Here is a 15,862-nt window from a genome sequence, read left to right as displayed (position 1 = left end):
ATGAGAACCATAAAAGGAGAGACATTCTCCTCAAGCCGGGACTTCATCCCACCCTCCTTTGTTCCCCAGCAAACCTGGTGCCCAGCTGGGTGGAAATGTCCCTGTTGGACATTCATCGAGATTAGCATAAAGAGGATGTTTGAAAGTTTTGTTTTGCTCCGTTAGGTGATCGCGGAGCTCCCTGTGTTAGTCAGGGCTTCGCATGAAAACTGCTTTCCATCTAGTGCCGTTCAGGCCAAGAGGAAAGGAAACTTCACACCACGACCTAAGTGCCCGGCGAATGTTCTCGTCTTCCTCCCTCAACTTTCCCCGGCTCATCTTCAAGTGCTCCTGAATGGCTCGGAGACACTTTCTGGTTTACTTTGTAAACGGGGCAGTGAAGCGTTCCTGTCTCCTGACTGGCTCTCCTCGGAGGATTCGCAAAGCCTTTTAAAATTGTGTGTTTTTCTGGGGCAGCCTTCAAAGTCCCAGGAGCGGAGGACCATCTGTCCTTTATATTAAAAGAATCTTCTGCATTGTGTACCTGATGTGCTTGTCCCAGAGATAGATGTTGTTAATTAAGGGACAGCATTTGTCCTTTATGTGAAATAAATCTTGTCACTTGCCCGCAGAACAGTTTTGCAAGCTTTAGGAAGCCCATTAAGGACGCTCAGGCTGGAGTTGTGGTGTCTGCTAGAGGTCCACAGCCCAGTCTGTCATTCAGCCTTTGCTGTAGATCAGACGAGTAGAACGTGGGGTGGTGGGGTTTTTTTGTTGTTGCTGTTGTTTGCTTTGTTTTGTTTTTTACTTGTTTTAGAAAATCTACCAAGATTATAGCCTTTTGGAGAGGCATATGTGAGCAAACATAACATCCAGTATTGATGATAGTTTGTGACTTCGGGGGGGAAGTCACATAGCGAGTTCCCGGTCTCATCCACTGTGTCCTTCCGCAGCAGACAGTGACGATGCTCCTGTCCTCCAGTGCTGCCTCTTGCTGATACGCGGTCTCTGTTCCTGGACCCCCTTTCCCTGGGAAAAGAATCGTGCAAACATCTGCCCACCACAAACCGAGCCAGAGTTCTGTCAGATCATAGACGACACCTCCCTTAACCTGCTGGATCTCAGTCTCAAGAAGCCCAGCAAATGGTTTGGATTTGGAATCCGGAAGAGCAGCCAGGGTCACATGGCCCGGAAGGGCTGTCTTAACAGCGGTTAGCCTACGGTCCTGTCAGGCATGGGGGAGGAGGGTGGTCCGGGCCTTGTCGGGGCCTTGTCGGGGCCTTGTCGGGGCCTAGCTTCGAGGAAAGATTGCACCAGCAGAGACTGTTGACCGAGGACCACTTCCAGGGTGGAGGGGACGAGGCGGGCCCGGCTGTCCATTTGTTGGTAGGAAAGACCTGGAATGGGCTGTGCGGGGGCAAGGAGAGGAGTGCATTGGTGTGGGATCTTCTGAGGATGGAATAGTCCAAACTGAAGGCCAGCTTCAATGTGCACCGATTCACCTTTTGAAGAAGAATCACATGAGATGTAATTCTCCCCCATCCATTTTTCCCCCTTCGTGATCATACAGATGAGGACCCCAGGAGGTGGTGCAAGAGCATGAAGCAGGCTCAGGTGGAGAGCCAGCAGGCGTGATGACGGCGGCCATGACACAGGCCAGCATTTCCACAGTCTGCGAGGGCCGTTGCTTTTCAACCGCAGCTGGCCGCCACTTTGTGGACTTGTTTCAGATCCTCCCTGTCTTCAGTAGAAGCTGTGGATGTGAATCTTTTAGCATTTTTAGTGCTGGCAGATATTTCATTGTTTTAAAGCCGTAGGGGCCAGAGAAAGCTCATCTGTAGTAAAGATGTGCTTTGTGGACTGCTGGTTTGCACACACGGACATACACAGCATGGTAACATTGTCAGAGTGGGGATATTCTGGACCATGAGCTGACAATGTGGAAACAGTTTTGTAAAATAAAAGGAAACTCAGCCTCAATGATTAATATTTGGGGGTATTTCTCTTTGAGTCTTTGTCTAGTGCATATATATTTTATATGCATGCATTAAAATAGTTGTAATCTGGGGCGCCTGGGTGGCTCAGTTGGTTAAGCGTCCGACTTCAGCTCAGGTCATAATCTCATGGTTGGTGGGTTCGAGCCCTGTGTCAGGCTCTGTGCTGACAGCTAGCTCAGAACCTAGAGCCTGCTTCGGATTCTGTGTCTCCTTCTCTCCCTGACCCTCCCCTGCTCCTGCTGTCTCTCTTTTTCTCTCTCTCTCCCTCTCAAAAATACATAAAATGTTAAAAAAATTTTAAATAAAATAAAATAGTTGTAATCCTAGAAACCTGCATTTTTCCACCTACCGTCATAGGCAGTCTCCTGTACAATTTACGATGGCCACAGCATAGTCAAGGAAATGTATCACAGCATGCAAAGTCTGCCCCCCGACTGTTGGCCATTTAAGTTGCTTTTGATTTAACAGCATGGTAAGTAGCATTGCAATTGCACATCTACTTGTACACTTTTTTCCTGTTTTGGATGATTTCCTTAGAACCTGAAGGATTGCTAAGTCAAAAGATAAGAATGTTTTTATGGCTTTCGGCATATATTACCAGATCGCTTTCCAAAATTGTTGTGCCTGTTTACACTACATTCAGCAAACTGTGAGTATGCAAGCTTTCAGGATATCCTTGCCAGCATTATTAGATCCAGAACTCCCTCCCCCATGTTGGTAGCTGAAAATTGGACTTCCATCCTTTTTTTAATTTACATATACTTGAGATTTTCCCGTAAATCTGTTGACTGATTATATTTCGTCTTACAACATCTGGATTCACCGAGGCTAAATTTTGTTGAGGTTTTGTTTGCTTTGTGTGTGTGTTTTTAAAGTTCTCCCTGTTAACAATTGATAAGTAATTTAGGAAGAGCCTCCTTGGCAAGACCCTCCCCCTCCAGGGGACCCCCTATCTCAGCATTGTCTGCAGCTGCTACTTTTTTACTGTGCGTGAACTTGGAGTTGGGCCAGGGCCCAAGCAGCATCCCCTTCCTGAAGAGGGGCCCTTGTGTGTCTGGTGAACCACAAGCTCAGGGCTGTATCTGCCAGTATGTTTTTGGCAGAGCCATCTAATAAAATCCCATCCGCACCGTTGTGTGAAATGCAGTCACAAATTTGGATGATGATTACCTGATGCCATTTCTTTGTAACCGCTAATCTCCATGACCTAGGTGATTTTTGTCCGTCCCCTCCACAGACCATCCCTCCTTCCCCACTCTGCCTGGTACATGTTCTAATTACAGTATGGATGATACGTAATCAGAGTTTCTTATAGCGAAGTCTAACAGAAAAGGCAGGAGCCAATAATACAGACACAGGGGTTCTATTATTGGCTGTGCCCTCTGTTTAATTATAGCTTAACAGCAAGAACTCACTGAGGGCTGAAATGCTTTTTAGCATTCTTGATAAATTAGTGTATCTTTGTAACCTTCCTCTTAGACAGGAAATGTTATTTTACCCATATAGGTAAGGAGACCGCGGCTCAGAGAGATGCAGTGTTTGTCCAGTGTCATACTTCGTTTTTCTGACCTGAAGTGAGTTTTTTGTTCCACAACCTCTCAGCCTCTTCAGCTGCAAAAGAGAGCTGCTTCGCTTTCCCCCACAGGGATGGCATGGAACTGAAACGGGATGGGTACCCTAAGTGGCGGTGGGCGTTGAAACCCAGGACGTGTAATAAATTGTTGTTATTAACCGGAACACTTCTCTGGCCCTCCACTTGTTCACTCATAAAACGTAGGTGCTTGAACCAGATTATTTTCATTGGTTACTTTCTCGTATACTGTCTCCTCATTGGCGACAGACTCCAGTGGCAGGTGGTCCCCCTGGGCTGTGTACACTGCATAGGAAGTCTCTGCCTTCCAGGTACCCTCTGAGCTGGCTTCTTCCCGGGAAGTAGGTGCAAAGTGTTAGGAAGTGGGAGTTTTAGTCTTTGGTGTGCACGGAGTGTCGGGAGGTTCTCATAATGGGGTCACTGAGAAACCAGTATGCCCTGGCCACTTTAAGGCCATATGGACTTGTTTCGGCTCTGAGGATACTGTGACGTCTTAAATATCAAAGTGGGATCAGACCGTATCTCTAGTTCTCCTCCTACCTTACCCTCAGGCGGGAACTTAATTAACCAAGGCGGTTAATGGAGAAAGTAAGGCAGGGAGTCAGCTCCACCCAGAAACGCAGTCAGGCTTAATTTCATATTTTTTTTCCCAACTAAGGATCTAGGATCCCATATGGCACTTAGCCTCCTAAACAAAGATCATCAGCCCTAGACGAGAAGCAGGTGGCCTGGCACAGAGAGCAGAGGTTATTTTTGCCGCTGGGCTCCTGCCATTTCAGAGTTTAATAGTGGCAAGGCGACGCAGCGGGGGGCTGACCCCAGCTGCTCTCCCTTCGGTGGGGACGGAGCAGTCCCACCGCCTCTGCGGGGAGCACACCCGCCCAAATCTAGGTCACAGCCACCCTCCCAGAAAAGTCTCTGTCTCAACTTATTCCCATTCGCTCCTTAATTGCTACTTCCGGATCTGATTCACTGGGAGTGAAGTCACCAGCCTTCATTGTTCCCCTCGCCTGGTGTCTCTTTAACTCCTGTGATGAGGCGATCTTGGCATTTTTCCTTCAGGTCAACCCTTGGGCAACAGGTTGAAGAGACTTTGTTTGAAGGGTGGTGTTAAAGACCAGAAGTTGGAACCCTTGATTGTACTCCTGGCTCTGCCTCTCCCTAGGGTTTGTCTTCCCTGTTTATAATCCGAAGAGGAATTTCAAATTCAAATGCAGGCGACAAAGATGAGTCAGAAGGAAAGAGCAAGGAAGAGGGGTAGTAACTGGGAAGGAACTCGAGGGAACCCTGAGGTCGGTGATGGCTACGTAGGCATGTACACATTTTACAGAACTCATTGAACTTGCACTTGAGATCTATGTGTTTTACTGTGAACAAAACAAATGTGTAAGGAGTGAAATGCGCTGACAGTGAACTGCAGAGCACATACTTTATTTAATTGATGAGCTGTAACCAGTTGCTTCTCTGCCCAGTGTTGCTACAGTTTCAAGGAAAGCCAGAAATTCAGATATAATTTTGAAATGTGTGTTTATTTATTTGAGAGAGAGTGAGAGAGCGTGTGCATGTGTGTGTGTGCACAGAAGCACAGGTGAGGGGTGGAGAGAGAATCCCAAGCAGGTTCTGTACTGTCAGCGCAGAGCAGGACCTGGGGCTTGAACTCACGAACCAGGAAATCATGACCTTAGCCAAAAGCAAAACTCAGATGCGTAACTGACTGAGCCAGTCACCCGCAGAATCGCAAGATAATGTAGACTTGTGGGCCAAACAGAACACCAGTTTGTGATCTCCAGACGGAAGCTTCTTTTTTAAAAAAAAAAAAACAAAACTTTTTTTAATGTTTACTTATTTTTGAGACAGAGACAGGGGTGGGGCAGAAAGCGGGAGATACAGAATCTGAAGCAGGCTCCAGGCTCTGAGTTGTCAGCACAGGGCCAGACGCAGGATTTGAACTCACAAACTGTGAGATCATGACCTGAGCCAAGGTCTGACGCTTAACTGACTGAGACACCCAGGTGCTCCCAAACTGGAGGCTTCTTAATTCTTCCCTAAGGATCTTTACAGTTCCAACATGGCATGATTCTGGCTCTCAATGAGGCCTTGAACAACAACACAAAAAAACCAAGCAAACAAAACAAAACAAAACAAAAATCTCACTTACCTCTCAGTTTTCTTCACCCATAAGATGTGAGGAATTCATAACTAATCTTCACAGGGATCTGGTGAAGAGCATGAGGTACCGTGTACAAAACCACTTGGAAACATAAAGACGCAGCACATGAACACAAGTCTCTGTTACCTTTATTATTATTATAAAGAATTATTGACATTTTCAGAATTACCACTGTTGAGAGTGGAAACGCTGAGCTTTTCAAGGACGGCTGATAGAAACATCAACAATTCACCACGAGTAAATTGTGTGCCTGCAAACGAACATGCAGACTTTTCATTATCCTCGGAGAGGAATGCTCCTCTGTCGTGTGTGACAAAAAGAGAAGGCGTTTCATTTGTACAGCTGCTCATATAAATTGCAGAAACTCTGGGAGCCCAAGTCCAAGGTGCGGCCGTCACATATAAGGAAATGAAGCCAATGCTATATTAAAGATTCCCTGTCACACGCACTCACTGCCTGGGGACAGGGACGCTCCAGCCTTGTCACTGACATTTTGTGAACAAGCAGTCTGTATTGGATGGTGATAAATGGATTATCTTAAATGTCATTCTGCAGTGTTTTAGAGTTGCAAGGAGAGTTTTGATATTGAGTTGTTGGTTAGTATATTCTGTACCAATCCTTTATGATGAAATAATCTCCCAAAGTTACATCCAGAAATGTCAAAGTTGCTTATTTCTTCAATCAGCCGTAGGAGTTTCTATTACGAGATATGCAGAGATTGTGTAATAATGTCAGACTATTTATAGCACCGTTTCCTAGGACTCTCGACGCTCCTGGAGTTGTTTGTGTATTTAATACCAAAGATTTGTTTTTCTATTTAGATAAATCTTTATGTTTCTAAATTGACTGCAGCTGAGAATGTTTCATGAGGTTTTTCTAGAGGGTACATTTAAAAATTGACACTGGCATTCAAAAAACCCAAGCCAATCTAAACCTTTTTAAATACAGAGATTCCCTTAATTTGGTTTTAAATACTGGAGTAGTGTGTGTGTGTGTCTGTGTCTGTGTGTGTGTGTGTGTGTGTGCGCGTGTGTGCGCATGCATGTGTGTTATAGCATGTCCTAAACATTATATGGGTGTTATCATCATAACAAATTGAAGACATGCTGTTTACTTAAGATAAAGTATGTAGTATGTAATACTTTGGCAAAAGAAGTTTTATTAATTATTTCATGCTAAGGGATACATTATTACATTTTAAAAATTTCCTTGGAATTCCAGGTTTCATAACTTTACTGTTGCACAGAATATAGTCATTTGTATAAAGATTCGGTCCGGTGGGTTCATATGGAAATAGGCACAAAATAGATTTTGAAAGCATGTCTCAAATTTTACTTAGCAAAGTTATTCTAAACATTGGCTTTCCTCCCAAAAGATAAGCCCTTTCTAGACACAGTATTGAGACTATTTAATATCTCTCTGCACACAGAGACTCCCTTCAGCCCCTCTCTACCAACCTTACCCCCATCACTGCTTCTCCACCATCTTTTAAAAAAAGCCGTGTAATATGTATTTTAAAAAACGAAGCAATATAAAGAACATTGCTTCTTATGAGTTGAGCCATACGAAATTACTATTTTTGTAGATCCAAACAGCCACATATCATCAAACATTTTTTTAAATGTTCATTTATTTTTGAGAGAGAGAGAGACAGACAGAGTGCGAGCAAGGGAAGTGCAGAAAGAGAAGGGGACACCGAATCTGAAACGGGCTCCAGGCTCTGAGCTGTCAGCACAGACCCTGATGCGGGGCTCAAACCCACAAACCGTGAGCTCATGACCTGAGCCGAAGTTGGACGCTTAACCGACTGAGCCACCCAGGCGCCCCAGCAATTTTATACAGCTCATCCTAACAGTTAATATTTCTGTCCCCCTAATAGTTTACTGTATGCCAGACATGTGCTTGATGTATATTAATTTGTTCATTGGTGATAACAACCCTATGAGTAGGTACTATTGTTACCCCAATTTGCAGATAAGAAGGCTGAGGTACAGATTGATTTAAATAACAGAACCAGCAGTCCAGCTCCCGTGTCTACATGTAACCATGACCCTGTATTGCCTCTCCAGAGAAGCAGACTTCCTTTGAGGGGCCCACCAAGTGTATCGCCTTCCCCTACAAAAAGTGATGTAATCAGCGTGGGGTGTGCCCTGTTAGATCCGCCTTCGCTATGTTTGCACGCATGTATATATTACCCGTGGAAGACATATGGTACTAGTGTGCTTGCTCTTTTTCTTTTTCTTCCCTGTGCAGTGTCTTATCTTTCATTCTTCCATTTCTCTTCCATTCTCCTTTCCCTCTTTCTCTTTTTATTTTTTGTAAAATGGCGTAATTCATACCTTTCTACAACTCGTGTTTATTTACTATACACTGACTTAGAAAGCTATTCGTGTGGGTACATAGAAATCTAATTAACTCCTTTTGAATGTCCCGTGATATTTCATAATATGGATGGTATGTCTTACTTTAACTACCTTGCTCTTTATGACTATGATTTTTTTTTTTTTTTGCTGTCATAAACCATATTGTCGTGAATGTACTTTTTCATGACTCTTGGTGCCGATATGGACCATTTCCATAGTCAAATCCCAAGAAATGGTACTAATAGGTTAAATGTGTGCACATTTAAGATTTTAGTAATTTTTAAATTGCTCTCTAAAAGAGCTGTCCCAATGTACATTCCCATCAACTGTGCATGAAGAATTGATACCAATGTATCACTCTTGATTATTTTATTTTTGCCACTTTGATAGGTGATATTAGTAGACCTTTTAATTTTTCTTCTCATTTCATCTGTTTGTATCCTTTATGCGCCTTTCTTTTGTTTTTCTTTCTCTTTTCGATTTGCAGTTCTTTATATTAATCTTGTTCCTTGATTTTTATTTTGGCCTGATTACCAAAATTTTATGTGTTGAAATGGAGGGTTTGCCTCCCTCTCATTTTCTTTTTTAAAATAATTTTGTTGCTGTTTCATACCTTTTTCTTCCAAGAGAATTTGAGAATCAGGTGGTCAGAGTCCATTTTTTAAAAAATCTTGTTGGCGTTTTCATAATGAGTGCATTGAATTTATAGATTACTACGTTGGAGAACTTTAAAAAAAAACCCTTTTCCTCACCCATTAAAATGATGTATGTCTTTGTTTATGTTAACTTTTGTGTCTTTTAGTAGAGTTTTAGAGTTTTTTTTCACATCCTTTTACATTTATTTCTAGGTATTTTAAAGTGTTGGAATTATACACCTGTAGCATGGCTTCTGAGTTTTTATGCTTATTTATATACCTTATTCATTTTTTTCCTTATTTCCAGTAGTTCTTCATTTGATATCCTTGGAATTTCTGGGTAGGAAATGATATAACAGTGATGTTGCCCTTTTCTCTCCAACACAGATACTTTTTTATTTACCCTTCTTCCCATCTTAGCTGAGATTACCAGAACAGTATTGAATAGTAGTAGAGTTAGTAGGCATCTTTGTATATTTTTTTTATTTTTAATAGGACAGTTCTAATGTTGCACAAGTCAGTTTGAGTTTGCTGAGATTTCTAGTACATACTTTTTTATCAAGTAAAGGAATTTTAATTCTCTTAAATGCATATTCCATTCATTTGGATCCTAATTTTTTAGGAGAGAGGTTGTCTACTGAGATGACCATATGGTTTTTTTCCTTTAATTTGTAAATGTGATATATTATGTTACAAGATTTCATACTCTTGAACCATCCTTGCATTCCTGGAATGGACCTTATGTGATTGTGATGTAATACACAGATGGACTTGATCTGCTGGTATCTTATTTACTATTTTCATATCCATTTTCACAGGTGAGATTTCCCTGTAGAGGTCTTCTCCTGTGGACACCCTACTTAACAGGCCTTAGAAGACTTCATTCATTCTTAATTTTTTTTGTGTGAAGTGGTTCCTTTTCAAGTTTCTCCAAGGCTTGATTGGTTTTGGGCTTTTATTAGCATCAAGACTTGTATGTAGCATCCCTCACATTTTTCAACTTTATTTCAGTTTAAAACTTTCCAGAGGAAAGTGTATATTTACTCTTTCAACTTTTTTGCTGTTGCCACCCAGCTTCTTTGTGTGGAGAGAGTATAAATATTTCATTGAAGCTTGATGCTTCAGTTTTATAAAACCTGGAATTGCCCCTTTTCAATTGGAAAGTATAAATTTTCCTCTTTATTTTTTGTCCATTGAAGCCATAATTGTATTTAGTCTGTATATCAGATGTTCTCCTAGACATTTACTATTTTTTTAAATTTTTTTAATGTTTATTTATTTTTGAAGGAGAAAGACAGAGCATGAGCTGGGGAGGGTCAGAGAGAGAGGGAGACACAGAATCCGAAGCAGCTCCAGGCTCTGAACTGTCAGCACAGAGCCCGAGGTGGGGCTCGAACCCACAAACTGTGAGATCATAACTGGAGCTGAAGTCAGATGCTTAACCAACTAAACCACCCAGAAGCCCCCTGCTTTGAACCTTTTCTGATTCCGTTTACATACACTCCTTCAACATTGGTTCAGGACCCCAAATTTACATATTTTAAGGATTTGTAAATCTCCACTGAAGGGTACATTTGGAGTTTTTATATCACCACTTTGCTGTTTTCTTGTTTAGTTATGTATTTTGGAGATTGTAAGTACATCTGCTCTTCAGCTAATTCTTTTGTTATTGTTCAGCACTTCCTCCTATTTTTAAAATTAATAAATTCTCAGTATATAACATTTGAAAGCTATATAACCGTACAAGAAAAAGATAAAAGTTACCCGTAATCTTACCAACCAGAACTGTTAGCATCGAGTGTATGATTAGAAAGATTACTGTTTTTAAAAGTTTTCATATTTTTCTTTTTCACAGAACATTATTTCATGATTCTTTTCTCATTAATTACATTTCATTCAAGAATAATCTCCCTCAAAATATACAATAATCTGTTTAACCATATCTCTTTTTTCACTTTTAAATATTATGCTAGATAGCCTTTTATAATCTTTGAGACTGTGTTGGTTCCATTACTAGATATGGAGTTACAGGGTGTAAGAAAGTGTAAGTTCATGACAAATCATAGTACTTGATAAATATGTGTGCAGTGAATGTTACCCATTTGATTTTCAGAAAGATGTTCCAGTTTACATTTTCATCTACAATTTTTGAGAATGCCTGTCCCTTCTCATGTTCGGGAGGATGGAATATTACCGTTAAAAAAAAATCTTTGCCAATTTTATAGGCAAAAAGTTACATCTCATTTCCTTTCATTGTCACTACTGTGGTTGGACATTTTTCATGTTTCCTGGCTCTCGGTATGTGCGTGAATTTCATGTGTCTTCTGCCCCCCCCCGCCCCGCTTGGAGGCACATACATGTTAATTGTTAATAGCTACAGAGCCACAAGCTCATTATCAAGGTGTTGCTACATACTTGACAATTATAACTAACTTTGGGGGCAAAATCCCAACATGGAGGCAAAGAAGAGAAAGAAGGAGCCTCCGCACATCTGACACGACTTTCTGTCACCGCCTCTAGTTCCCTAGGTTCCGGTTCTGAAATTGAGAAGTGTTCTAGCCTCCGAGCCAGCTCTTCTGGTCATTTCTGAAGGCTCTTTTTGGACTTGCTCCCTTCCCATTGGCCTTCGTTCAGTCTGCCCTCTCCCGGAGCCCTTTGCTTGCCCAGGAAGCCTGAAGCCGAAGCGTGTGAGCTCCGTTAAGTCTCTTCTCTGGACTTGAAAACCTGGCTTCCACGCTTCTGCTCACCAGCAGGCCACTCACACCCTTCCTGCCTGTGAGGGAATCAAAGCCACTGCTCTCCGCGGTGTGGGGCCTTCACGGGTCAAAATATGAAGAAGATAGAATCAGTCCCACCCTCGAGTCTAGAAGAACTGGTTAGTCATGTCCTGAAACCATAGGACTTTGCACTATTCTGTTGCGACTCCTAATTATTTCTGACTAGAACCCCTTGATTTAGCCCTCATCCTTCTAACTCGATGCTCCCGATGTCATTTTGTCAGTTGTGAATGGTCCCTCATCTCTCTGTTCTGGTGAAACTATAATCTTCTTAATGTTCATTTATGTTTGAAAGGGAGAGACCGAGCATGAACGGGGCAGGGGCAGAGAGAGAGGGAGACATGGAATCTGAAGCAGGCTCCGGGCTCTGAGCTGTCAGCAGAGAGCCCCACCCAGGTCCCGAACTTGGGAATGGGGAGATCATCAGGTCAGACCCTTAACTGATTGAGCCACCCAGGCACCCCCTGGTAAGATTATTTAGCAAAACTTTTGCTGCATGGAAACCGGAGTGGCTGAAAAAAGGCCCTGCTTGTGCATTTGTCATATTCAGGATGCGCCACCCAGCTTACACTCTGCATGTGGGCTCCTGGGGGAGGGGCTGGTGTGAAGAAGAGGGGCTGACCTCCAGCCTTTGCTCCAAACCAGGAGACCTTGCTCGCCCACAGGGGGCCCCTTTTTCCAGTTCGCCCAAAGGTGCTGGGGAGGCTTGCCTGAGGCCCCGATCCACAGCTCATTCGACCTACAAAGTGCTTCTCCCTCCTAGCAGGTTAGGACCCGAACAGCTGTCTGTAAAACCTTGTGCTTGTAAATCCGAAGTCGCAGGAGCAGCCACAGACAGTACTGTCTGGCGGAGGCCTGCTTCTGCTCTGGTGCTTAGGTTTGTTCTTATCACAAATCTAGATGGAAAGTTCTTTTCCCTAAGAACCGACTATATTTCAATAGCTTGGCACACAACAGTTTTCCTTTTCATTGCAACACAGTTGGGTTTTGGTGTTTTATCTTGTTTATTTCCTTCCTAGAGCAACCATAACTGATGCAGGGTTAGCGGCAAAAACCACTTTCTGTCATACTTTGGAAGTACAGAATTCTGAATTCTCACAGATTCACGTTGCACGCAAGTCTAACCCGAGTGTAGCCCGTTTTCCTCAGAGAGAGCACGGGGTCTGCACAGTATTTCGGGCCTCGTGAGCGGTTCTTAAACTTGGAGGTAACGTTGTGTCGACGATACTTCCTTTTTTAAAAAAAGTTTAAGTGTTCTTTTTCATTCGGAGGTAACGTTCAAGTGGCATCTGTATTCCTTTGTGCTCCCCAGACCACTGCACCCAAAACTCAAAGCCATCTCCCCTTTAAGTAATGTCAGCAGCCGCAGGGGCCCTAAAGCCCTAAATGGCTTTTAAGAGCCATTCCGAGCTTAATTTCAGGATCTGGGTCCCCGGCCTCAGAGAAGAATTAAGCGAAGGCTCACCCCACCCCACTGCAGAGGAGAAGCTGGGGGTAATCTCCAGCTCCCTGGCCGTGAAGGGTTGCAGGTTCCCGGGAAGGGCACGGCACCCGTCACCTCTCCCTCCTTTGGTCTGCCCAGGATTGCACACATGATGCACTGAGAGCACCTCATATGAAATTTCAATTTTCCTTTTCGTGGTGGAAATTAAAGTCTAAGTGACATTTATGAGGCCTTTCAGTCAAATACCATAAGCAATGAGCAAATGAAGAAAGCCTTACCCTGATAATGTCCCTGTGCCCCAATGTCACAATTGAGAGGCACTTTCATGGCATCGCTTGCCTGCCTGGAGGGTTCAGAGAGCCTTCCGGCTCCCCCACACCGCATCCTGAAGGTCCCAGTACAACCCCTGCCCGTGAGAACGGGTGCACCTTCACTGGTGGCACAAACACGGTCTTTTAAGTGACAGACGGCCCAGAAATAACTGCTCTCTTGGAAGCTCTCCCCAAGAAACAGAGTTTTCTAACCGGGCTTTCTAGCTCTGGAAACTTCATCACCTTTCACCTGAATCTCTAATATGTTGCAAATGAGGAGCTGGAGAGAAAAATATACAGCTTGAAGCTGCTAAAGTTTTAAGTGGGTAAAGCTGGTGGTGTTCAGATCATAGCCCCAAATTACTTAAGGGCTTCTGCTAACATGGAAATAAGACTCTCTTCTGCTGAGAGATTGGATATTCAGATAGATTTTTTTATGAAGGGAATAAATATTTCAACATGCAAACACTGCCTAAGCGGTGGTGATGCTTCAAAACAGGGTCAGAGGTCAGGTTTTGTGTGTGGTTTTTTTCCTGGTTGTTTTTTTGGGACAGCTCCAAGTTTAAAGGTATTGCACGTTACTACCTGCCCTGAGCCTCACATGGTAAAGTAATTACTGGTAGCTAGCGCAAAATCTGTACATTCATTTTTATTTCCAAAGATCCTGAGAGTTCTCGCTGCAGTTTTTGGTGGTCCTCATTATAAAAAAATACATCACGAAGAATGATGGTTTTTCTCTATCGTCACGGTAAAAAAAAACGTCAGGCTGCAGATGCATGCCTGATAGGTCAACGTGGAAGAGACTTAATTTTGGAGTAATAGGAGTAAATAAAAATAGAATGTAATTTTTTTCCTTTAGAGAAGAGCATGGTTCCTTTTCATAGCTTGCCCACAAAACGTGCCACAGAGCCCTGGGTGGAGGATACCCGGAGGAGAGGCTGACCCCCAGTCTGAGCGGACTGGGGTCAGTTAGGGTTCCACAAAACAGCAGAAACAGCTCAGACCCACACAAGAGCCAGCAGGTAACGCCAGTGTCGCGAGGCAGGAGAGTTGAGGGGACAAAGCAGAACCAGACGCACACTTCAGCCTAACGAGGACAGCCAGCCAGTCCTCTGCGGCAGCCGTGGCCACCGTGCCCGGGCCACTGTCGGCCACGGGCCCGCGTGAGCCCTCTGCTGTGCCCCTGCCAGGCTGCTTCTTTCCAGGAGAAGCCAGGAATCCAGATTTTTGTTTTTTAATGAAACGTACTCCCATAAAAATGTTGACAGCTAATTGTTTTAGAGTTTAAAAACATGTTTGAGGGCTGGGTTTGGCCTGTAAGCCACGGTGGTGACTTCAGCTTTCAAAAATGGACAGAAGAGGCAATGGGTGCTTTGTCACAGTACCTTCTCATTCTCCAAGGGAGGTGTTTGTAGCTTAGTATGCCCTGTACAATGACTCTTCTGTAGCCTCCAGGACTATTGTGAAGAATGTAGTTACTCTGGAAATGGGGGCAGCTTCTCACGTTTATGTCATTTTCGTGTGCGTGTTTGTTTTGCTTTGAGTCAGAGATCCTTTGTCCAGGCTGACCTAAGAGAGGAGAGTTCCAGAAAAGTTTTAGAGGACAGAGCCGCCCTTAGCTTTCTTTTCTTGCTGACTTTTAACCCATCACCGCGTAATTACTTCTCTCTCCTCCCCGCCTCCGGCATCAGCCTTTGGAATGTGGTTATTCGTTAAAGTTCATTCTGAGGCAGGACATCATTTCCTCTCCCAGAGCCACTAAGGCTCAATAGAAGACCGTGTTTGTGCCACCGTCCAACAGATAAATCATCACTTAATGTGTGCTTTTGAGTAACCACTGGTTTAGCAATGATCAGATAGGTAAGATTTGACGAAATCAGTAATACTGTAATATGAGTGTTTTCATAGTGTTTCTTTGGGGCCGTCCGTCACCCTTTCTCCTGGCATCTGAGTTTCTTGGGTAGAGAGCAGAATGGTGGAAATATGTTTGTTTTTCAGGGCGGAGAGGCATGGTGGTAGTGAGTCAAGAAATTATAGTGTGTCCTCAGCCGCCACGGATGTCCTTCCAAATAGGTGAAGTTTAGTTTAAAACCTGCCATTAATTCTTGGCCCCTGGCAAGAGTGGTACAAGGTTGCCCATTTGTTCTAGGTAGGGGGGTGAGGGAGGGAGGGTAGCAATTAGTCAATGACATTTACGACCGATTTATAAAACACAAATGAAATAATTGGTTACAAAATCATGACAAGCCTTCACTTGTCCTTTGCAAACTTGTTCTCAACACATTGTGAAACTTTCAGGAACACCCTTTGCAGAAAGCAAACAGCGGCCGGTCTGAAGAGACCAAGCCAACGCGCTCCACTCGGCTTTGGGACTAGCTGTGGGACGAAAAGATTCTTGAAGTTGTTTCCTGTCCTTTTCCCAAACAACCTCCCCTTGTTACTAGTTCCAGAGACCGTTTCGGGCAAGAATCACCACGGTTTGGGTGTAAGACGCCTAGGTCTGAAAAAGGAAAAGAAAATCTTTGCCACCAAACGTCAGATGCATGGGAGCCCTCTTTGATGAGATTTAAGTACAGGTTGTTTCTAGAATAGTTA

General features: G+C 43.5%; 1 protein-coding gene across 3 annotated transcripts in view; it reads left to right on the top strand.

Moving 5' to 3' along the window:
* FTO (FTO alpha-ketoglutarate dependent dioxygenase) overlaps positions 1 to 15,862 on the top strand; it is a 375,692-nt gene that overhangs the window by 248,344 nt on the left and 111,486 nt on the right. Inside the window, exon 9 of one of the 3 annotated variants that reach the window (XM_029926595.1) lies at positions 3,483 to 3,713. The exons of 1 other annotated variant lie outside the window; for it this stretch is intronic. In XM_029926595.1, coding sequence (XP_029782455.1) covers positions 3,483 to 3,486 — 4 coding nt within the window. In that variant the 3' untranslated portion in view covers positions 3,487 to 3,713. Of the gene's footprint in view, positions 1 to 1,549; positions 1,963 to 3,482; positions 3,714 to 15,862 lie in introns of those variants that run through there. One more of the 3 variants, XM_029926594.1, reaches the window with a different exon arrangement.

The sequence above is a fragment of the Suricata suricatta genome, chromosome 16 (genome assembly GCF_006229205.1).
Source record: "Suricata suricatta isolate VVHF042 chromosome 16, meerkat_22Aug2017_6uvM2_HiC, whole genome shotgun sequence".
Lineage (NCBI taxonomy): Eukaryota > Metazoa > Chordata > Mammalia > Carnivora > Herpestidae > Suricata > Suricata suricatta.
This window is presented reverse-complemented; position numbering and strand designations above follow the sequence as displayed.